The following is a 23,409-nucleotide window of genomic DNA, read 5'->3' as shown; positions in this document are numbered from 1 at the left end:
AAACCTCATGCCGACTTGTGGGGCAGACATTTTTTTTTTTTTGATGCCGTAGTCTGTGGGCATTTGGCCAGCTTGCGAAAGATACAAGACTTTCCACTTCTTATTTGACTACGTTCAAATGTAATCAAAAGTTTATCATACGCGGAAAGAATTATAAATAATATACTGATAAATTTCACCATTCTTTTTCAGTTTGCTCTGTGAAGACCACGTGTTGGCAAAAATAAGACAAAAAGTTTAACATGTTATACCGATAATTTGTCCTGTGCCCAAAATCCATTGTTTCTTGGTTATCAGCCCCAAATCCTGATCAATGTTAAGATTAAAACACGGTTTTGTACCTATAGACATTGATAATTGAAGTTATAGGACAAGTAGGTTTTACAAAATTTACGAAATTCACCTGCTTTAAGCTGATAATAGATGGTATTTTTTGTTGTTGGGTGTTTTAAGGGTGGGTGACATCCATCTCCTGACATTATCAGTCCTTGGTAAGAAAGCAGGTCAGATAGCTTTGTAGATACCAAAGAGTTTGTTATGCTTAGACGTTATCTTGGTCCACCACATCATCTTGGACACAAGGAACCCTGAGTCACTAAAGTTGGACAGGAGTTTAGGAAGAAGCATATGACGTGTCATGTTGGACAGATTGGTGGGAACCAAAACAAGAGTCATGTAGAGAAGACCTTCAAATAAAAGATGGTGCACTAGAGATGCTGTTGGAGCCAAGGGTTTCTGCTGTTGGCATAGATTGTAGTAGATGGAGGACGTTGAAGCCAGTGTTATACCAGCGTGTGTATTGATACATTTAGAGGACTTGTTTAGAGGACTTCCTTCAGACCCGAGAGTTTGACGTTAAGTTCAATGTTATGTCAGTACTTGTATTGATACAATTTTTTTGTAGAGTTGATCAGAGAACTTTCTTCATTGTGCAAAGTTTTTGGTTTTTGGTGACTTTTTCCGATTCCTTACTACAGTCTGGCACGATCAAGGAAAACCAAAAGCCGTAAGAAGCCGGTCAAGTTGGTGTTCAGCTGCCACCATCTCTAAATGGTTACATTTACACGAAACATATTTAAGCGACTTAACGAAAAGTTGCGTCGTTTTTATGAAGGATATACCCTGACACTTAAAAAAAGAACTCATATTATAATAATTGAAATTGTGTCATGAGTGGAGTGCCGACACTTTATTACTTCTGACAAGTTCTGTCGTTTTAAGGAGCAGGCATGAAACAGAATTGTTGAATAGGTTTCTGTCGCCTCTTCAATGAGATCTTGGCCCCAAACCACATGGCAGCGTTCTCCGACATTGGCCAAGAGACCCGAGTGGAGGATTATATTTTCTGCTCTAATCCAAAATGTACATTATACCAATTTGGAAAGTTCAACCATTCTCAGCATCCCAATTAATTCAACCGGTTCCACCTTAATGGGATGAAACAAAAGGCAAAATTCTATAAGCAGAGCCCAAGGTGCATTTATTCCGCATGATAACTGGTATTTCCATCGTAAATCAAGCTTCCAGCGCATGTACGACAATTATCTCCTTTTTAATAAGGGGAAAAAATTGTCTTATTTCCAATTAGGGGTGGAGAGGGGCTCAAGATAGATTTAAACTTGAATCCAGACCAGCAATGGGTTCATAAGCTTATCCTGGATTGAGTCCTTTTTTTTTTCCTCCTTGGAAAAATCTCGACCTCTGTTGCGGTTCTGGATGTCGGTTGGACTCATTCTGTGCATTAATATATAAATTGGATTAGCGTAGAAGTTTGCTAATCAAGTTTGGCAAGTTAGCACAGATTTGTTTTGGTGTTTCCAAGTGATCAGGATCTCGGTAGATCAAGTAGGAAATCTGCCCCAAGGTCGGACGCGATGGAATTTATTTATTTATTTTTTTTCTATGTTACTATTTGGTAACAATTCTGTTACTATATGGTGAAATCGTGAACATGCACTTGGTTGCCATGGAGATCGCACCAGTCATATCACTTTGGAACCAAATGCCTTTTACAGCTATATGTGTAACTTGACGTCATGTGAGATCGCGTTACACGCGTGTCATGGAGTGATGTATGTGTTGGCTGAGCTCTGTCTTAGATGCATGAGTTTTCCCAAAATAGATTCCCTTGGTCAGAAAGTGTTACTTTTTCACCAATTCTTGGAGATGAGATTGTTTTTTTTTGTTCTTTTTTTTGTTACCTACCTCTTCTCTCATGCTCGTCCAGCCAATGGAGGCCCTAGGACTGCATGTCTCATTATCCTGAGCTAACTTTACATAGCTGTTGGCCTTCAAGCCCCATATGAGCCATAATGATTGCCAAGGGGGGTCTCAGTTTACCTATACAGGTTTTTTTTTGCCTCGTTGATAAAATTTCACCACTAATGGGGGCAGTCTGCACGTTTATGAAGCAAAGCCCCGACTAAATACATTATCTCTCTATGTTGCCTCTGCCAGACCCAATAGCTGGAATGAGTGTCTCGTGGAATTATTTTTATTGGTAACCTTCGCGTCATTTACAGAACGAAACGCTGACACGTTGAAAACCTATCCTGTTAATAGCTCTAAATCTGTCATTGTGAACTCAAGCCCATTCTCAAAATATCCAAGCTCTTTTATGCCGGTGCTGCTTCTTTTTTTACAAAACTCAGAATGAGAATAAATGAGAACAGATGTCGATTTATCCAAGGTGCTCCCAGAAAAGGGGTAACTGGTCTTAACCCTGTGGGTGCTGGAAGACCTCGATCTACTCTCTGATAGAAGCAGCAGTAGCTTCCGGATCAACTTCCTCGAGAACTTGGAAAATGTACTGAGCCGAGAATCTTTAAGACGTTAGACCTTAACAGCCAATTGAGTTCCTCTAAGTAACTCACGGATTGATGTAGCTAACTGCCGGCAGATCGGCCCGTTCGGCCCCCCGTCTAGCAGCCGGGTTTTCCTGCTGTAAAGACTCAAACCTTAATCAGTCGTTGGTCTCGTCTTAGATTCAGGGGGCTTATGCGTATCTCTCACTGTATTGACCTCTACCATGTCTTCTAGGAAGTTGTTCCCCTTATCTACTACCCTTTCAGTAAAGTAAACCTTCCTTATATTCCCTCTAAGCATCTTATCCTCTAGATTATGACCTCTTGTTCAAACATTTCTCCTCCTTTGAAATAATACAACTGGGATACTCAAATATTATCAAGTTACTAGGAGTCAGCTCCAGAATATGAGAATTCCCCGATTTACCCTAATATTAATTTACCCCAACAAGTAACCCATGGGTCAAACCCTGACAGTTCCAAGCTGCGCATGTAAGAAAATGCACAGCATGATGAACAGAGAATGCTATGTGTTCCTTGCACTAATCTTTATAATATTTGTCTATTCAATCTCCATTTTTTGGTTCTAAATTCTTTTTTTTTCCATATTGTGTCTTGATGACTTTTGCAGCCGCTCGCTGACACTGTGCACTATTTGAAAAGCAACTCTCTTTATTTTGCTACAATGTTATCCATTGCAGTCAATAGTAACATATTTAATAAAAAATGCCAACGGCCCCTTAGAAAACCAAGGAATGGTACTTTGGCAATCACCAAATTTTGAGGATGATATGTATGACATCATCATGCCATATCTGTAAATATTACACTTGTTGGATTGACACTGTGCGGATTTGATTGATGGGTTACTTCCCATAAAAAATAGAGGATTTTGTGGGTATCACAGGCAAAGTGTACGATACTGTGACAGATCATTAAAATGCGCAAAGGATTTCAGACTAAAATATTCCAGACGCCCCAAATACCTGTTTTTAAATATATTGAAAGCTGAAAAAGAGAATTTATTTATAAAGAAATAGTTCCCCCCCCCTTAGTTCATTTTTACAATTTAAATTGCCTTATAATTTACTAAATCTACATGAGCAATAATGATCAATTTTGTCAGCATCATTCACACCTTTTATTAATTTAACATAGTTGAATAAATGTGAATGTTCCGAGGAGTTGATTGGGAATAGAATTTAAAAGTGACAGTTAGATTATAGGGTGTTTAAAGAAAAAAAAATGGTTCTTTCAAAAGGTACCTAGTAATTTAATTCTTGTTTGAAATTATTATAATTTATTACGGCTTGTGGGTTCTAATGAATATCTACTATTAACTGAAAGGGAGAAATGGAAACTAAGATTAGCAAATTCTAACTCCACTCCCACTTACAGCGAAGAATGAAATTGCATCGGAGGGAACGAGAGGCCAGAGACTCTGACGCCCAGCGCTCCAAACACTTTAACTGCAAGGTTCTGAAGTTCCTAAGATATATATATATATATACAGTATATACACATTACCGCTCAAAGGTTTGGAGTCACTCAATGTCACTTTATGGAAAACAAGGAAATTTCTGGCTGTAACATAATTGCAAAAGGGTTTTCTAACCATCAGTTAGCCTTTTATACTTAAACTTGGATCAGCGAACACAACGTGCCGTTGGAACACAGGAGTGATGGGAGTGATAAAGGGCCATTGGAACACAGGAGTGATGGGAGTGATAAAGGGCCATTGGAACACAGGAGTGATGGGAGTGATAAAGGGCCATTGGGACACAGGAGTGATGGGAGTGATAAAGGGCCATTGGAGCACAGGAGTGATGGGAGTGATAAAGGGCCATTGGAACACAGGAGTGATGGGAGTGATAAAGGGCCATCGGAACACAGGAGTGATGAGAGTGATAAAGGGCCATTGGAACACAGGAGTGATGGGAGTGATAAAGGGCCATTGGAACACGGGAGTGATGGGAGTGATAAAGGGCCATTGGAACACAGGAGTGATGGGAGTGATAAAGGACCATTGGAACCCAGGAGTGATGGGAGTGGAACACAGCTACAATAGTCATTTACAACATTAACCCCGTCTGCGCTGGATTTCTGATCCATTTCATGTCATTTTAATGGACAAAATTTGCTTTTCTTTCAAAAACAAGGAAATTTCTAAGTGACCCCAAATGTTTGAATGGCAGTATATATATATATACAGATGTATTCAGTAATCAGCAGGCCTGGACACTCTGGGCTAATGCCCCACATCATTCCGGATGTAATGTGCCTGTCATATCCAGTCGTCAGTCACGCTTACGTCATCAGGCGGCCACCGGCCTTAAACTGCCGCGACCGCCTTGTGATTCCCAGTCCGGCCCCGGTAGAAACGGATCCGTCGCATCATTTCTGGAGCTTTATGACAAATCTTTGCCCCTCCGGCTCTCTTTCCTTGTTTTTAACCTTTGAGATGTTTACATGTCAGAGAGAAACAATCCCGAGGAGCGTCGTCTATTGCAGTTCAAAGATCTTGGTTGTTTATAGGAAGAATTAGATTTTTTATGGACATTGTTGTTGTTTTAACTAATATTATTATTATTATTATTATCACCATCTTTTATTAAAACAAAACAAACAAAACAAAACAAAACACAAAAGCAGAGAAAACCCCGCAGAATAGCGACTGTGGATCTTAAGCAGAAGCAGTCAGATCTGCAAAAAAAGTTCAATTCTATAGTCTAAAAATGTATCAAATTTCCCATTTTTTGGGGGGGATACACCAGAGTTTAAGTCACTTCTGGAGAAGTTGGACGTTCGGCTCATCCATGAACGTACTTCTCAGCAATGACCTTGTGGGTTAAAGTCGCATGGCACGTTGGCACTCTCCAGCTGTACACATGGTATCCGTCGGGGTACGGTCGCGCACGGTCTCATCACCGCAGGCCCGGACATATGTTGAATTTTCTTTCTTTCTTTTGACATTAATCCCGTTCACCAGCTGTTCTGCCAGCTGCTTTCTGCAGCTCAAAGATTTTTCATTTATTTTTTTTCATTTTTTTTCTATTTAGTAGAGGGCACAGTGCGCCGATTCAAAACAATTGTATCCAGATCATGGCCAAATTTCTGGGGATTCCCAGGAATTTTTTTATTTATTTTTTTTAAAGTAAAATAATATTCCTATTTTTTTCTAATTTATCATAATTTTTTTTTATTTTATTTTAAACAATTTCTTCTCAAATCTCCCTAAGAATTCCTAAAAATAAAACCCCTCGTCTGTTTAAAGCATTTGGAACGTTTCCTGTTGGAAGGTAATATCGTATCCATTCTTGCTTCTTGTAACACGTTCACGCTTTGTGTTTTTTTTTGTTGGCGGATATTTTTTCGTGCCTTAGAGTTCTGTAAAGCATTGTCCCGCTAATTGAGTTTGATCTGCCTGTTAGATACTGGTCATACTACAACGTACCCGGACGAGCGCTATGGATTTCTCACTTCATTCTCCAGATGATTTCTCCATGCGCATGATGTCAAACATCTGCACGAGGAGCCTACGGGGAGCTGGAAACGCATTAACTCGGCCAAGGCGGCCGCGGAGAACAATAGCGATCGGACATTCCTGCGAAGGAGAAGCAGCCGTTATCCCTTATCCGGCCGTGAGAACAATCGTAACAAACTCCGAATAATTCATTTCGCCGTGCCCCGTACATATCAAAATCAGATCCTATATCCGTGTTGTGATGTCATATGTTAGGGGAAGCGGGTAACAGTAGCACAGATTACACAGAACCCATGGATACATAAAGATACATATGTGATGTATCTATATGATCAGATGTGATTTTTTTTTTAATAAAAATAAAATTATGTGGTCGAAATCTCACCCGCGCAGGAAGTGGAAAGCCCATTATGACATCATAATATAAATACTTTGTTCATATGTTCTATAAAGCACAGGAGGCTCTATAATGCCATTACTTACAGGTCTCAGCTGTATCATTTTATAAAAATAAATGTTATTTAGGGTAAAATAACCCACAGATGTAGGAACTTAGTCCAATCCTCTGCCTGACGCATTTCATCCGACCTTATATGCAAATAAGAGTAACAGCTCATAAGCATATGGGGTCCAATTGGTCATATATTAGGAAAAGGGGGAGCTAGCGCATGCATGAGGTTATTAACACGCGTTTGCAACATTATTTGGGTAACAAGCATCAAGTGATGAAGTCTTATTGCGTTCTGATTTCGAATGCATAATCGGCTGATAAAGTATTAAAGAAATACAGAAAACCTTAATTTATATTTTTAATTTTATATATTTGTATTTTTATACATACATTCCTCAAAAGTACTAAAGAGTGGATTTTGATGCTACTAAGTGTTTCATGTTTACTGATGATAAAAGAAAAAATATTTTGCCATGATTTTAATGTTTTAAAAATAATATACAATAAGTAATACATATTTATAATAATAATAATAATAATAATAATAATAAATAAAACAATCCAAAGAAGTTTTTTTAAAAAAAAAAACAATAATAATCTAGAATGTTATCATAGACATTTGCATTCAAAATATCTTATTATCTAATCAAAAAAAAAATAGGATTATTGTATATTATACAATATATGATATATTATGATTTGAAGATTTGATGGATTCTTCCTTAAAGCGTACAAAGGTTGCTACAATTAAAATTCCGCCTGTGTTACTATTTTGGATAAGATCAGCTGTACCAATCCACATGTACCCCCCCTTTTCATAAATGTATCTGTTCTATTTATAGGGCATCTCGTGTTTCCCTTCGGTGGCCACAGGGGAAATAATAAAAAAAAAAAAAAAAAAAAAAAAAAAAGAAATAAAAATAATAAAAAAAAAAATAAGAATAAAAAAAAAAAAAAAAACACCCTACAGGTGACTAATATAAGTTAGTTCACTAAGTGGAATAATGAATAGTATTAGGTGTCAATTAAACGAAGCTTTCCTAAGGTGCAGGTGCTACAGATAGCGGTGACACATTTCAAGTATCGACGCCACTTCACCCAGGCATATGAACAGCCCCATTTGCATATTAAAAAGCTGAAAATTATTTAACAGAAGCAAAAGTCTTTTAGAGATGATGGAGGTTATTAAAACTGTTGACAAGAAAGAAGGTAATTGCCTGAAAATGAGAGATGACATTCAGCTACACGCAGGCTGCGTTGTTTTGTTGCATTGTGAAGCCGTGTCTAACCTATTACATTGGGATTGCTCCTATGCAATTAGGCACTTTTTGTCCTTTCTTCAATGCGGCTGTGATTATGAGGGATTGGAGAACACTTGGCATATTGAATGTCTGTTGTTGTTATAACTTCATCACCAAATGACAAAACACATTTTCGTGTCCTGCGCTTTCTTTTGTACGTTTCGCGATTCCGTGATTATAATATTCAGAGGGAGACAATGCGTTTTGCGGCGGCTGGCAGGTCTGAGCGCCCGCTCGAGAGGCATATATATATACGTGGGCGCTGCGCGTTTAAGGAGCGGAGGTGAATTGTGGAGAATTGGTGCGGCCCCCCCCCGCGGAGAATGTGCCAGGGGTGGCCCCAGGGGCATAGGCGGTGTTGGTGGCTACCCACGGCACGGAGGTGGCCACCATAAACGTATGTCCTATGTCCGCCATCATATGTGCGCCTAGATCTTAACCAGGGCAGTGCCACCAGCTTCCCCCTCCATGCTACCGTCACTGTCGAGTGGAATATGATGTCATATCCTGGCACTCTGACACATGGCGCCAGGTGGAAATACTAAACGGCCCGGCCTTCCATAGCATGAATGGCCGGCTGGGGAAATCCTCTCTCTTTTACCCGACCTATTGAGCAGCGGCGCTACAGGAAGCCTGATCACCCAAGACTGCGATTGGCTCCCTGTTATGCTGCCCCCCCGGGACCCACCCCCTAGCCGCCCCCTGGGAGGGGATTGTATTTCATGGATTGTATGTAATGTAACCAAATTCTCAACCAAACAGCCATCACTACTGACAACCATCACTACGTTTTAACGCATTTCCCCGGGAACGCCCGACATAAATAACTAATAGAAACATTTCGAAATCTGTAACATTTTGCAAATTTTCACCCTGAAATGAAATGTTTCCGTATATTTTTTTACTTGTTTAGTGGATTTTTACAAACATTTTCATAAAATGTTCATTAAAGAATCGCATCCCTTCTCTTTTTTTTTTTAGTTTTGGTATCAATAATGCATATTTGACTGATTAGTGACTTAAATACTTTGTATCAAAAACGACATTTTATTATTTATTTATAATTAATTATTACGTTAACATATCTCGTGTTTATCATTTTATTCTGATTGAACCCACTTCGTGTTTATTTAGACTTTGAAGTTTCTTGTAAATCCTCTTTTCCAACAAATGTTTGCGATTGGAAAAATTCTCAGCGGCGAGTGGCGAGTCTCTCCTCGGCGCAGGGATTAACCGTTTCTCAGCCGCTAACCAGTCTCCCACCTAGAACCCTAGAACGCAGCCTGGTTATTTGACAAATAAAGTTGTTCTAGGGGTTTAAGAGTTTTTTTCCCCGCCCCAGAAATAAATCCTTTTTTGGTAGTAAATGAATGCTTTCTAAAACAAATCTTGGTTTTACGTTGAAACGTTTGGCTTTTTTACTAAAACCCCGTTAAACGCAGCATGTGTTTCACTTTAGTGTTTCTTTGGCTTCACGTATTTTGATTTACTGTTTTAAATGTATTAAGGGGTAATCCACACGGTTACCGGGTACCACCGCCTGGGCGAAGGATGCGGTTAAATGACTAAGTACGCGAAGCACTTATATTTCCACACATCTTAATACACTGTTTCATATATATATTAACTAAAATCGACTTTCTTTCCTGAAAAACTTGGGTCTGTTGGTGCTGTGAGGAATGGTAGGCGTCCTCTGCTATTATAGGCTCTGCAGAGTCCAACTCTCAGTTTGCTCAGCCAATCGGGGCTATCGATCCAGTAACAGATTCTACATTTCTACATATTTTATAGAAAATCTGCCGGCCCCATTTGGCCCCCCCGTCTAGTCGCCCGTTTCTCCTGCTGTAAAGACTCAAACCTTAATCAGTCGTTGATTCAGGAGCCGTATGTCTATCCCATGCATGTTTAACACCCTCCCTGTATTACCCTCTACCACCTCTGCTGGGAGGCTGTTCCACTTATCTACCACCCATACACAATCAATATAGAGAAAGTGGATATAGCTGTATTGGTCCAAGAGAAGATAGAGTGTTTTGTTAAAGATTATAGGGTTAATCATTTAACCTTTGAGACCTCAGAGGTTTCATCTTCAGGTCAAAAAAATTATCTATTTAAAAAAATAAAACTAAAATCCTTGTGTCATCGTTGAATTTTATAACCGGGTGTATTATACGCGGCTGCTTAAAAACGTGGCTTTCTGATAAAAGTGTATTGGTCGTTCCAGCAAAATAGGCCACAGAAGATCCCATTGACATTTATTATTAATTCATAGCTTGCCTTGCGTCTGATGCTATTTTTTCCTTCCCAAAAACATGAAAGTAACATTTCGAAAAACAGATCGCTCAATAAACGTGGGATCCGTATCGGGTATACCTATAATACATGTTCCGGGGTCGACAATAGTCGCTGTCCGTGTCCTAACTACCGCCTTATAAAACCGCTCCAGCCAATCACAAATTAGAATGCGTTAACCCTTTGAGCACCGAGACCTCGCCACTAAAAACAAAACCCCACAAAACTTTTAATTCTCCCATTGATCCACAAATGGTTAATATAAACCAAGATAACCCATTATGTTCAGGATGAAAATTACGGGGCCCCTGATAATTTTTCCTCACCTTAAAAAAATGAAATCCCCCCCCACCCCCTCTCTCTGGACCCTTAAATATCGATAGAATTGAATTTAGCCTCAGATGTATCCTGAATGTCTTCAGCTCCTGAATGCGAGGGTTATGTACACGGCACTAATATATTTCTGCGCCGCTCGCCGCGGGGTAAATAGAATTTGACTAATGGTTTGCCGGCGGCTGTTGGGGTAACTTTTCTCTGCATTTTAATAGAGGCTATTGTTAATTAAAAAAATATATATAAATAATATTAATTACAATAAATATATAATTATAATATATTAAAATTATTTAATGATTAATTATGATACACAGAAATGTAGATGGGCGTAAGGGAATAAAACCATGTAAAGTATAAAAAAGTAACCAGATTCCATGTTCTAAGATGTACTCCAAAGGAGAATTCTGAAAACTGAGGTTACTAATACTCACTGGTGGTAGATAAGTGGAACAGCCTCCCAGCAGAAGTGGTAGAGGGTAATACAGTGAGGGTATTAAACATGCGCGGGATAGACATACGGCTCCTGAATCTAAGACGAGACCAACGACTGATTAAGGTTTTTACAGCAGGAGAAACGGGCGACTAGACGGGGGCCGACAGGGGCCGATCTGCCAGTGGGGTCTGGGTAAACCGGTTCTGTTTTGCGGTGAAGCGGTGTTTTTCAGGCTCTCGGAGCGCGGCATTGTCTTTTAATCTATAACTGATGGGGATGTACTTTAGCAGGCGGCGTGTGACGGCAGATCCCGACAGCTTGTTTAAAGAACATTTTATTGTTTGCTGTTTAAACTAAAGGTCGTAATTACCCCGGAATTATTGTACTCAGCTCTTTATAAACCAGTAGACACAAACCTAGGGGCAATTACGCCGTGTGTAGGAAGGCTGGTGTTGTTGATGGCAATGCATCAGATTTTTGCTGGTTTAACTCTTCGGGCGCTCCGATGCCAAGAGCCAATTACATTCACCGGCACCTCGTCCGGCCAAAAAAAATTTACAACTGTGCCTGTGGTTAGTTGCGGTTTCTTTAACAGACGAACAAAGGTGTTCAGCGGCGCGATTGCAGCGTAAACATGTTTTTCTATTTTTTTTTTACAAGATCCGAACAGCATTTTTTTTTTTTTATATTTTTTTTCTTTTTTTGGATAAGGTTGCGAAGGAAAACGCGTCCGGATGAATGGCGTTTTATGAAGCAGGTTGGCACGCATCTGAATTAAATATTATTTGCGCTCTCTTTTTTTTTTTCTCACATTGTGCGCATTGTGGGGACGGAAAGAAGGAGACGTGGGGGCGTTTTAATAAAGACGCGGAATCTCTGACGATCCGTGGAAAATAAGAGCGCTTAGAGATGAACCCTTTCAAAGCCAGGAGGGGGTAGGTAAAGCCGTGCATTGCGCTAAATAAACTATGCACGCTCTGGAAATGATAGGGTTAATCCGAATATTGCTTGGGTTATTATTTATTTATTTATTAATTATTATTATTATTATTTTTTTTTAAAGGGGTAAAAATATATTTAAAATAAATTGCAGGCGCTGGATATTTTGGTGTATTTTAGTGTATATTAGAACTTTCATTTATAGGGAATCGTCAGCCTTTGTCTTTTTTTCTAGAATTGTACGGGTTTACGGTGTAGCTGCAGCAGAACTTTTAAGTAGAAGATATCATTTTTGGAGCTCATCTTTAATATGTTTCTGAACAGACCCTGACATATCATGTTTTTAGAAAAAAAAAAACATTTTCTGTAATATTATTTCAAAAAAACCCCAGAAAATAAGAATGTTATTAAAAAAAAACTACATTATATGTGAAAATCACCCCAAAAAAAGTCATTTTATGGCCTTTTTGGACATCAATACCCAAGAAGCTGACATCTACCTATTATGATGCTACAATTTCCATGATGCCCCAGCTCGGTGTACCCCAGTTAGGAGGCTGCTAGAGCATTATGGGAGTTGTAGTTTGGGAACTGATTGATTTCATATGTTTCTATAAATATAGAATTTAAAGGGTTAAACGTCATCCAATACATTTTTAACATTGCGCTAAGCACCACCGTACGGACATTTGTGGTAAAATTCAGGACTCTACTCCCCCGGCGCCCAAGCAGTTAAATCAAATAATGTCTATTTTCATTTTGTGGCGATTTCTTTATTTTGACTTACTGTGAAACTGAGATCCCCACCGCAGGAACAAGACCCTCCGGCAGAGCCTGCTTTCTAGTGGGCAAAACCAACGTCTGGCCTCCACGAGGCTCTGGGAAGAAGGAATTTGGGGCTTTTAGACATTTTTCTAGTTGTGTGTTTTTTTTTCCCCCAAAAGAAAACATCTTAGTCAAGTTATAATATCTTTAACAATGCAGCCGACTCCAAACGCGTGGGGTCGCTTTTCATCAATCACTTAAAACCAAAGGGAGCGTAACGTCTACCGATCTCGATATAAAGCATGGCCTGTAAAATACGCACTCAGACGTAACACAATAGGGGGGTCGTTACTAAAAGCAGCAGATTTATATATTTTCTAGGTCAGGGATGACCAATGACACTCAGGAACGACCCTTGGTGTGACTAGAATGGTTTGTTCCATCATTGTCCAAGGAGATCCTTCTCAAAAGTTGTCCCTCGTGTCCACTCTTAAGAAGTTGGGTTTTCTTGATAATAAAAAAAAAATGGCTTCCTCTTTTTGGTCACCATCTTTATATCCATCGGTGGCAGCCAATTGGTGGACAGTTGTGGCTCCGTGAGAATGGTATGGTCCTGGGCAGAAGCCCCTCTTGCTTGATGGAGAAGGTGACCTTGAATGGTGGAGGACTCAAAGGTTTTTTTTGGGGTGTTTTAGGAGAAGACAGCATGAAGTAGGCCCTACACATCAAACTGGGGTCATCCTGTCCATCAGCTTTGAACGCTGCTTCTGTCAGAGAAGCCGTAACATTTTTTGAGGATTAGACAGAACGAATGGTTCAAAAATGCCCTGGTATCGAGCATCATGGCCCTGAATTTCTTTATAGCGTTCAAGGTCAGAGACGCTCTGTAGCTTAAAGTCATCCTCAAAGCCTGTGGCGAGTTCTTTTGAACCTAGCGTCGGAGTTCCAACCCTCGTCGAAAGACGCTCTTGCTTTTGGAACGGTGTCGATTTGTGAACATTTCATCCTTAAGCGCTGGAATAAAAAATAATACGTTATATTGTCATGTTATCCTGTCATTTGTAGCGAGCTGCAAACACATAATTACAGAGCGGATTGCCAGGAACGGAGTGCGTGCCGTACGTTGCGCCAACCTAATTGTGCGTGGAGTGAAAGCACATATCGTGTGGTCGCGGCTGCCTCTGCTGGAACGGGGCGAGTCAATGTTACAGATCTGCTGAAATCGAAACAATGTATCTGGGGCTTAATGCAGTCTGGGCAACGCGTTTCACCTCTCTGTGCCACTCACAAGTTAAACGGCATAGAAACATAGTATCTGCCGGCAGGTCGGCCCCCCCTTCGCCTCTGGTCATCAGGCTTAGATAATAACCTTATAGAATAATTGTAAATCTTGTAAACTGTGAGTTAAAGGAAAAAATAAAGGGTTCTATTATTTTAGCTAAAAACAATAATATTAGGTCCTTACGTCAGGATATTAAGTAGCGTTTGGAAGCCTCTTCTCTGTGCAGACGTCGGAGGTCTCCAGACCGTTATCTCAAACAGTTGCCGCATTCCGCGCTGGGCAAATGCCGGAGGATCGCGCGGCCGCCTCGCGCAGGATCTCTGTTGTTGTTGATATTTGCCTCCTGTACGGGAAACCCGACCTTCCTGTAAATACATCGCGAGGAACATCTCACGGACAATTCTCGGGCAGCAGGCGACTATTTTAGGACAATTATTTCAAGCAAGCGTTATCGGCAGGTTCTGCCTGCTCTTTCCGGAACAATCGTTCAAAAAGTAAAAATAAATATTTGTGTTTCTTCTGTAAATATTTACATTCGTTTCGCTTCCGTTTCCGGAATCCTACAAGTTAACGCTATTATTACATCTAAACTTTATGATGTCATAATGAATTACTCACAACGTTCTAACTTGTTTATTGTTTTGAATTTGTCGAAAGGGTAAATATACGCTTTTGCTACTTTGTATTTACAAACATGTAACAATTGTATCAAAGCTTTATGGCGTTAACCCCCGCGTGACCGAGACGCGGCGGCTTGTGGAAAATATCCATTTTCACTCGCGAAGGCCGTGATATTTTCTTTAATGCTACTCGTTTTTTTCTTAAGTGCTTTCTTTATCTCAAGGAAATCTGGAGGACAGAATTCACGGGAGGCTTATAAAGAAGCCTGCCAAAGACTGAGCAGCAGAGCCAAAGGTGCTACCACGCCTCGCGCATGTATAAAAAAATCGCATCACCTCGCCGTAAAATTTAATTGACATCATTGTTTAAATAATTCACATTTTTATAGGTTCATCATGTCATGAAATGAGGTTTAACTCTCTGCATGATTCATGCGTAACCTACAGATGTTTCTAAAGAAGAAGCGTCAGCAAAACGATACGTAACGGTATTGAAAAAGATGAGTTTCTCAACAATCCAGATTATATCATACATTTTGGGGGGACGAACATTTTTGTTAATAGGGTTGGGATAATGGGACTCTACTATCGGTCAGCCTATACCACTAGACTGCTTCCTATTGGCCGATGACGTGACCATGTCCCATGGTCAGTGGCTGGCCATACTAGTCTTCCATTGACTGAATCCAGCGAGACTCCATTAATTAGTTGGCTGCCGACAGCAGAATACATATTTTAAAATGTATTTTGGGCAGCTTGGCCAAAATGCCCCAGGGGTATAATCACATGATAAGGAAGATACCCCTTTCGAATCGCTCATGGTATTCAATGTTAAACCTTTTTTTTTTTTTAGATATTATTACCATCTACCACTTCTGCTGGGAGGCTGTTCGGCTTATCCATCACCCTCTCTATATACAGGAGCCGTATGTCTATCCCATGCATGTTTAGATCCCCTCACTGTATTACCCTCTACCACTTCTGCTGGGAGGCTGTTCCACTTATCCATCACCCTCTCTATATACAGGAGCCATATGCCTATCCCATGCATGTTTAATACCCTCGCTGTATTACCCTCTACCACTTCTGCTGAGAGGCTCAGTAAGGTAAATCAACAAATAATAATTATAATCCGCTGTAATATCACAGCATTTAAGATCTTTCTAACCAAAGACTTTAAGCTTTTCCTAATGTTTTCCCCATCTATTTTTTTTCCTTTTTCTTCCCCAAATCTCCTCTTATTTATTGGAATAAACCGACCTTCATATTTAGGTTGAACTAATATTTGCAGAAATCCCTTCCGCGCGTCCTCAAGCAAATGAGGCAAATATTAACCATGCGCCCACAGTATTGTGTATGTATAAATATTTAATTAACTTTTCAAATTGTCTAATTAGAATAAATTGCCATTTAATAAGTTATGGTGAGTTATTTAAATAGCAAATGACAGAGAGTATCGGATGGTAAATCTGTATCCGTTATGTTGTATTATTAATGACTTACATGTGACTTTTGGCTTAATATGAAGAAGGAAAAAAAAAAAGAAATCTTTTGGTGACAATCAAATGTATTTGTCGCTAAGAGCTGGAACGTTGGGTAGAAGAGGCATTTTTTATGAATATATTACAAAGTGGTCATCAGGGTTTTACCCCAGTCTCAGGGTTTTGGGGTAAACATGTAGATTCTCAGGATTTGTACCCCAATGTCAGGTCTCAGGGTGAAAGGGTAAATTCTCTGGGTTTTTACCCCAGTGTCAGGTCTCAGGGTGAATAAGCAGATCCTCAGGGTTTTTTACGCCTCTTTCTACTGCCTCTCGAGGTGAAGGGCAGATACTCACACAGTCTGGAGTCAACTCCCTGGAGGTTTTTCTCCCTGCTATATCACAGCTGGAATCCCTGCTTGAATACAGGTGACTTCAATCTGAGCTTCTTTATCCTCCGGCAAGTCGCTGTTTCCATAAGGGCCATTATTATCGGCGCCATATTGGCTGCCACCATTGGCGAGTCACTACAACAGGATCAATGTAGGGGTCTAATAAAGGGTTAATATTTGTAAAAGTCTTAGGGTCACCTATGCTTCTCAGTCTGTCCAGTTTTCTGAATAGGGAAATGAAGCATTTCACCCCAAAATCTTAACATTTGACCTTGAAGGGCCAGTCGCTACAACTCAACTACAAAGTCTCTATCTAGTGGACGAACCGCATACGGTACTCAGCTATGATTATTTGATGTATATACGTATATGTAACGATACCAAAGCCCCTGCGCAGAACTCACTCCTACATCCATCACAGAGTGTGGTTTACGGCATCTTCCAAGTCAATAAAAAGGGTTATTGCGTATTTTATACGACTGTAAAAGTCTACAGAATCAGCCGCCCTCCCCTCCGGCACAAAGACCCCAAAAGCAATGCGTGTTACAAAAAAAGGGGGCGTTATTATCATTGGGTTATTATCATTGGGGTATTATCATTGGGTGATTATCATTGGGTTATTATCATTGGGGTATTATCATTGGGGTATTATCATTGGGTTATTATCATTGGGTTATTATCATTGGTTTATTATCATTGGGTTATTATCATTGGGTTATTATCATTGGGGTATTATCATTGGGGTATTATCATTGGGGTATTAACATTGGGTTATTATCATTGGGTTATTATCATTGGGTTATTCTCATTGGGGTATTATCATTGGGTTATTATCATTGGGGTATTATCATTGGGGTATTATCATTGGGTTATTATCATTGGGGTATTATCATTGGGTTATTATCATTGGGGTATTATCATTGGGGTATTATCATTGGGTTATTCTCATTGGGGTATTATCATTGGGTTATTATCATTGGGGTATTATCATTGGGGTATTATCATTGGGTTATTATCATTGGGGTATTATCATTGGGTTATTATCATTGGGGTATTATCATTGGGGTATTATCATTGGGTTATTATCATTGGGGTATTATCATTGGGTTATTCTCATTGGGGTATTATCATTGGGTTATTATCATTGGGGTATTATCATTGGGTTATTATCATTGGGTTATTAATTATCATTGGGTTATTATCATTGGGTTATTATCATTGGGGTATTATCATTGGGTGATTATCATTGGGTGATTATCATTGGTTTATTATCATTGGGGTATTATCATTGGGGTATTATCATTGGGGTATTATCATTGGGTGATTATCATTGGGTTAAATCGTTGGTCGTATCCGGCAGCCATAACCTACTTGCTGCTTTGTTTCCATTCGATGCGTTTAGGAAACCAACGTTGCGATTTCCTTTCTGATTCTAACTTCGCTTACGATTTCTAAGCAACGAGTCCTGTAAATACACAAATAGTTCACTGATTAAAGTTATCGCGCGCGAGGCTCGCATCATTATTGTCATTGATACGCTGGATATAAATATCTCTCCCCGTACAGCGGCTGTTTATTACGGTTTCAAAAGTCAAAGCTGATTTTGCATAATAATATTTGACATTTTGGGCTTTGAAGTTCGTCTTGTGATCCACATTACGGTTTTCCTTCATGTGCGCCTCCAACATACCAATATATATGTGTGTGTGTAAAGATGTACGTGTGCATATGTGTGTGTATGTATATGTGTGTATGTGTCTATATGTATGTGTGTTTATATGTATGTATGTGTGGATATGTGTGTATATGTATGTGTGTGTGTATATATGTGTATGTGTGTGTATGTATGTGTGTATGTGCACATGTGTGTATAGATGTATATGTATGTGTATGTGTGCATATGTGTGTGTATATATGTATGTGTGTATAGATATATGTGTGCATATGTGTACATGTATGTGTGTGTGTGCATATGTGTATATGTATGTGTGTCTGTGTATGTGTATATGTATGTGTGTGTGTATATGTATGTGTGTGTGCGCAGAGAAATATTTGTGCGTATGTGTGTGTTTATATGTATGTGTGTATAGATGTATATGTGTGTATAGATGTATGTGTGCATATGTGTATATGTATGTGTGTGTGTATAGGTGTATATGTATGTGTTTGTGTGTGTGTGTGTATATGTATGTGTGTGTGTGCATATGTGTGTATGTATGTGTGTATGTATGTGTGTGTGTGTGTATATGTGTTTATGTATGTGTGTGTGTATATGTGTATATGTATGTGTGTGTGTATGTATATGTGTATATGTATGTGTGTGTGTATATGTGTATATGTATGTGTGTGTGTGTATATATTTAAAAAAAAAAAACACAAGAGAAATTTTAAATTCTACCAGAATTCTAAATGTGTAACAATTAATATTTTTTTTATAAAATAATTATTTATTGGTAAAAATGAAAAGTTTGGGCCTCGTGTCTTTCAAAAACTGCTTTCAGATACAACTTTATTGTGAAAATGTAAAACTATAAGTAAAATTATTTATCTATTTTCAAAGTAATTGGAAAAAAAAGTACAAGTCATGACCATAACGCTTCACAGTATATTTTTAGATGAACGCAAGAAGAGGCGCCATTAATTAATATATAATGTCCCATAAACCATGGGGTGTGTTTAATATTTAAATAATAATTTGTACAAGAATACAGAGATTCATTATAATTACAGATTATTAATTAATTAATTTCAATGTTTGATTAAAACCCAAAGCATTTAGGATATGATTTACGTGCTTTTTTTTGGGTGTTTCTTTCCGTAAATGTTCTTATCTCTGAGAAAAAAGTTGCAGCGACCTTTTGGTTTTTGCAGGTAGCGAGCGAGCGCAGGTTTGGTAATAAAGCTGGATTGCATTAGGTCAGGAATGTTGGTGATAATCTCTCCCCGTTCCCTGCTTATCATTTACTCCGGCGATGCATTGGATTCCAGCCATTCCAGCAAACGAACCTTAATTATTCTCCATTCCATGCGCAGGTTCAAACTTCGCATCTCATATCTACCCCTTTCCTACCCCTTACAAGATCAAGGATTTACATCCTCTAGGCTTCGGACCGTTTAAACGGGACCTAATAAATATTTAATAATATTTTATTATTATTATTTTATTATTATTTATTTATTATTTATTTTTTTAATTTTATTTCAGCTGAATACCGGGTTTAATTTAAGTCATGAAATTTCTTTACCATCCCCTTTTTACACGGATAAAAATGTATAAGGCAGGCTTAATCTTAACAGTTGTTGATCCATTAAATGTAGGGTCAAATTTACTTTCTAGCTGGCCGAGCCACAAAGAGTTAATATATCTCTAAAAAGTAATACACATATTACAAATATATTAATTTATAAATACCTTTATGAAGGTATAATTACTACATATAATTTTTTTTAATTTTTCCTAAGAATATATATAAAAGTAAATATTATTATTTTATTTTTTTTAGCAAAGGTAACATTGTTATCCGAATTAATAGCAAAAACTATGGAAAAAGATGCCCAAAGTCAATATTTTGCAACTATTTTGTCTCTTAGATTGGTCTGATAGAAGAATGTTGAAGCCTTGCACACTCGATGATGATGATGATATCCCTTTTCAGGACAAATTATTGTGTTGTTTTGGCTAATTGGTGGTTATGGGAAAAATCCTCTGTTTTCGGGCCAAAGCCCATAAAAGTAACATATTCCTCTAATTGTTAAAATTACATTCTTTGTGGGTTTTTTTTATTGCATAACAAGTATTTTGATACCCTCCACAACAACTTACAGCTTCTTAATTTCTCTTCGCTCGCTGAAAGATATAATTACTAAATAAATTGCCTTTTCTGCTGAAATATTACCCAAAAAACATTTCCAAGCTGTGTTGTCTTTCAAGTGAAACTTTGTGCAAATGCGTTGCAATTAAAGTCTACTTAGTCATTCCACGGTTGCAAATATGGCCTGCGATCTCAAAACGCTAATCACTTTTACTGCGTTTGGGCAAAAATTTCCTTAAAACGCCGCTGGTCAGGGCGTCACAAACTAACGTTTATCGTTCCCGGTCCTATAGATCCCACGCTCTATTTTTTAAAACCTATCAGGGGCAAGAGACTGATTTTCAGAATTTTTTCAGAATTTTGTAGAATTTTTGTTTGCTAGATTTCGTCTCGGGGATTCATTTCTTACATGCATTGAATAACAATCCTCCAATCAATAGGAATGGAGAAAAATGAGCTAAAACGTGATACATTGTATCCCGTTTAGTGAATCAGCGCTAATATCTGGAAACCAATTGATGTTTCTTCTACATTCTTCATCATTTCTTATTTTCTCCTATAGATTTCTTTTTCTAGTTTTGATTTTGTATCACACCTAGAAAAACATTTTTTGTCCAAAGTTTTTTTTGTTTCTTTTTGAATTTCTTAGAGATTCTATGAGTTTAAGACGCCTTACTTTGTCTGAAACACGCTCATGGCTATTGCGCAACTCAGCAGTTGCCGTTATGAAATGATTTAAGCGGTGTCTGTGCGAAGTAGCTTAACCGAAAACGCTGGTTTTATCATAATTTTAAATTGGACGCGGACTCTAAAAAGCAAAAAAAAAAAAACCTTGCTCTTCCACAAACCTGGAATATCCCAACAGGAATGTAGGAAATTGATTCATTTACTATTCAAAAATGTCTCAAAATTCCATATGCCAAAGCTTAACATAGCACAGAAAGATTTACTAAGAGGGAAGACGACGAAGAGATTGGTTACATGGAGCTTCGGTGGGATGTGAAAAATCACAATGTTTTTGAGATCATCCTTATCCATTATTGGCTGAAATGTACATCTGGTGAATACAATCCATTTATAACATCTTTACATAGTAGACAGAAAAATATAACTTTTTGCATTTGTTTTGTTATAACGCTGATTTTTTATTATTAATTTGCCAAAAATATTGTTTGCTTGATGGTTGCATTAAATGACTGCATTTAAATAATAATAATTTAAAAAACATACTCGGCGGCTTCCATTATTCATTTTTTGTTTTTTTTGTTTTTTTTTTAACAGATTCTTCTTGTGTAGAAAAACTGCTTTCAAAAGACTGGAAAGAAAAAATGGAACGATTAAACACAAGTGAACTTCTGGGTGAGATTAAAGGTAAATACTACTTTTTGGCGATCACCCCCCCACCCAAGGTTCCGATGGATCGTACATTTTAGTCCCCCCCCCCGTCTACCCTGCGGTTCTATTCCAGTGAATGATATGACTTTGAGTGCTTTGTTACTAAAAGTATGATCCGCGGCCCGTTGTTTCAATTAATTAAACGCAGGAGAGAGTGTTTTGTGCTGTTTCGCTTTAGGGTGGAAGCGCCGGACATGCGCATTTCGGAGTGAAACTTATAGACCTATATGAGGAACGCCAAGAATCTTTATATCAACTGGGGGAGGCGGGGGTAGAATAATCCTCGGTGGGGTTATATGCGGGGGGCGCGAGTTACCTGCGGTCAGTGCAAGATCGAAAGGGATGATACAGCGAAGACTATCACATGCCCCCCCAAACATTTTATATGGTGATGGCAGGGGCACTTTTTTAGGGGTGGGGCTAGAAGTGTGAGTGGGGGCGTGGCTCCACCTAGACTGTTTGTGTGGCTTTGCGCCCTTTTGCCGGGTATTTGTGTAGCGGGGTATTTAGAAGAAGAATAATGGGGTTTATTTACCCCGTTTAATTTATAAAGCCGTTCCCTGCTGTTTCTATACACATTATCGAGGCTTTTAGGGCTGTAGAACCCTGCGATCCCCTCATACCCAGCAAACATTCTGACCTCCTAGAGAAGAGGGGCATCAGGGGAGAAAAGAGGGGCATCAGAGGAAGAGAGAGAGGCATCGGTGGAGGAAAGAGAGGCACAAGGGAGGAGAGAGGGGAGAAAAGAGGGGCATCAGGGGAGGAGAACTGGCTCAGGGTAGGAAAAGGGGTGTCGGAAGTGGTAAGAAGAGCATTGGAGTGGAGAGAGGGGCACAGGGGCTTTGAATAGTGGGGTTAGAGAAGGGAAAAGGGGCACAGGGGTGGAAAGAGGGGCCTCAAGGGTAGCTAGGGGCACAAAGATTGAGGTCCAGAGATGGACTACATGTGTTTGGCCAAAGTGTGTTATAAACACAGGGCCAATGATGATTTTGTAAATGCCGCTTTGTAATGTGATTACTCCGTTACAAGTATCAGCCTTTTAATAATCAGGACTCTATATGTATCTCAAAGCTTTTTGCGTCTTCTTGTAAACAATTTTTTTCCTTTCTTTTGAAGTCTGTTTCCTATTTGTTAGAGCAATTACACAAAAATCAGCTCGGTGATGGCGGAGCGAAGCGCGTTTTTCAATTAAATTTCTAACAGGAATTGCAAGCTTGCAAAACCCAACTAAGATTGAAAGTTGTATTATAATCAACATTGGAACTTTAGAAAGCAATAAAACTAAACATTGTCACATTATGGCGATGCACGCATATTAATTTTAAATATAGTCCTATGGAATATAGTTTAGTTTATATCTGTATGGCAAATTTATCTCTTGTCATCATAGATACCAGAGTGATTGTGGACAACAGAGATCAGAAAGTGTAACATTAGCCATTAGAACTTCCTGAGCACTTCCTTAGAAGGCAGGAAGTGAGGGGTGCAAAGGGAAACTTCTTCCCCCCTACCTTACTTAAACTCACATATTTAAGATTAAAATGAGTAATTCCTTAATGCAATTTCTTTCACTTTAAGTATAACAAACAACTAATATTTTTATATGAATACTTTAAACAATTT

The 23,409-nt window shown here is 38.8% G+C and overlaps 1 protein-coding gene across 8 annotated transcripts in view; it reads left to right on the top strand.

The window, feature by feature from the left end:
* Window positions 1-23,409, top strand: part of SOX6 (SRY-box transcription factor 6) — a 231,865-nt gene that overhangs the window by 112,555 nt on the left and 95,901 nt on the right. For 7 of the 8 annotated variants that reach the window (XM_053449751.1, XM_053449746.1, XM_053449750.1 and 4 more), the window contains one exon: window positions 21,673-21,762. In XM_053449751.1, the coding sequence (XP_053305726.1) occupies window positions 21,673-21,762 (90 nt within the window). The remainder of the gene's footprint in view (window positions 1-21,672; window positions 21,763-23,409) is intronic. The other variant, XM_053449748.1, reaches the window with a different exon arrangement.

The sequence above is a fragment of the Spea bombifrons genome, chromosome 10 (assembly GCF_027358695.1).
Source record: "Spea bombifrons isolate aSpeBom1 chromosome 10, aSpeBom1.2.pri, whole genome shotgun sequence".
Classification (NCBI taxonomy): Eukaryota; Metazoa; Chordata; class Amphibia; order Anura; family Pelobatidae; genus Spea; species Spea bombifrons.
The sequence above is the reverse complement of the archived record's forward strand: the minus strand, read 5'-3'. Positions and strand labels throughout refer to the sequence as shown.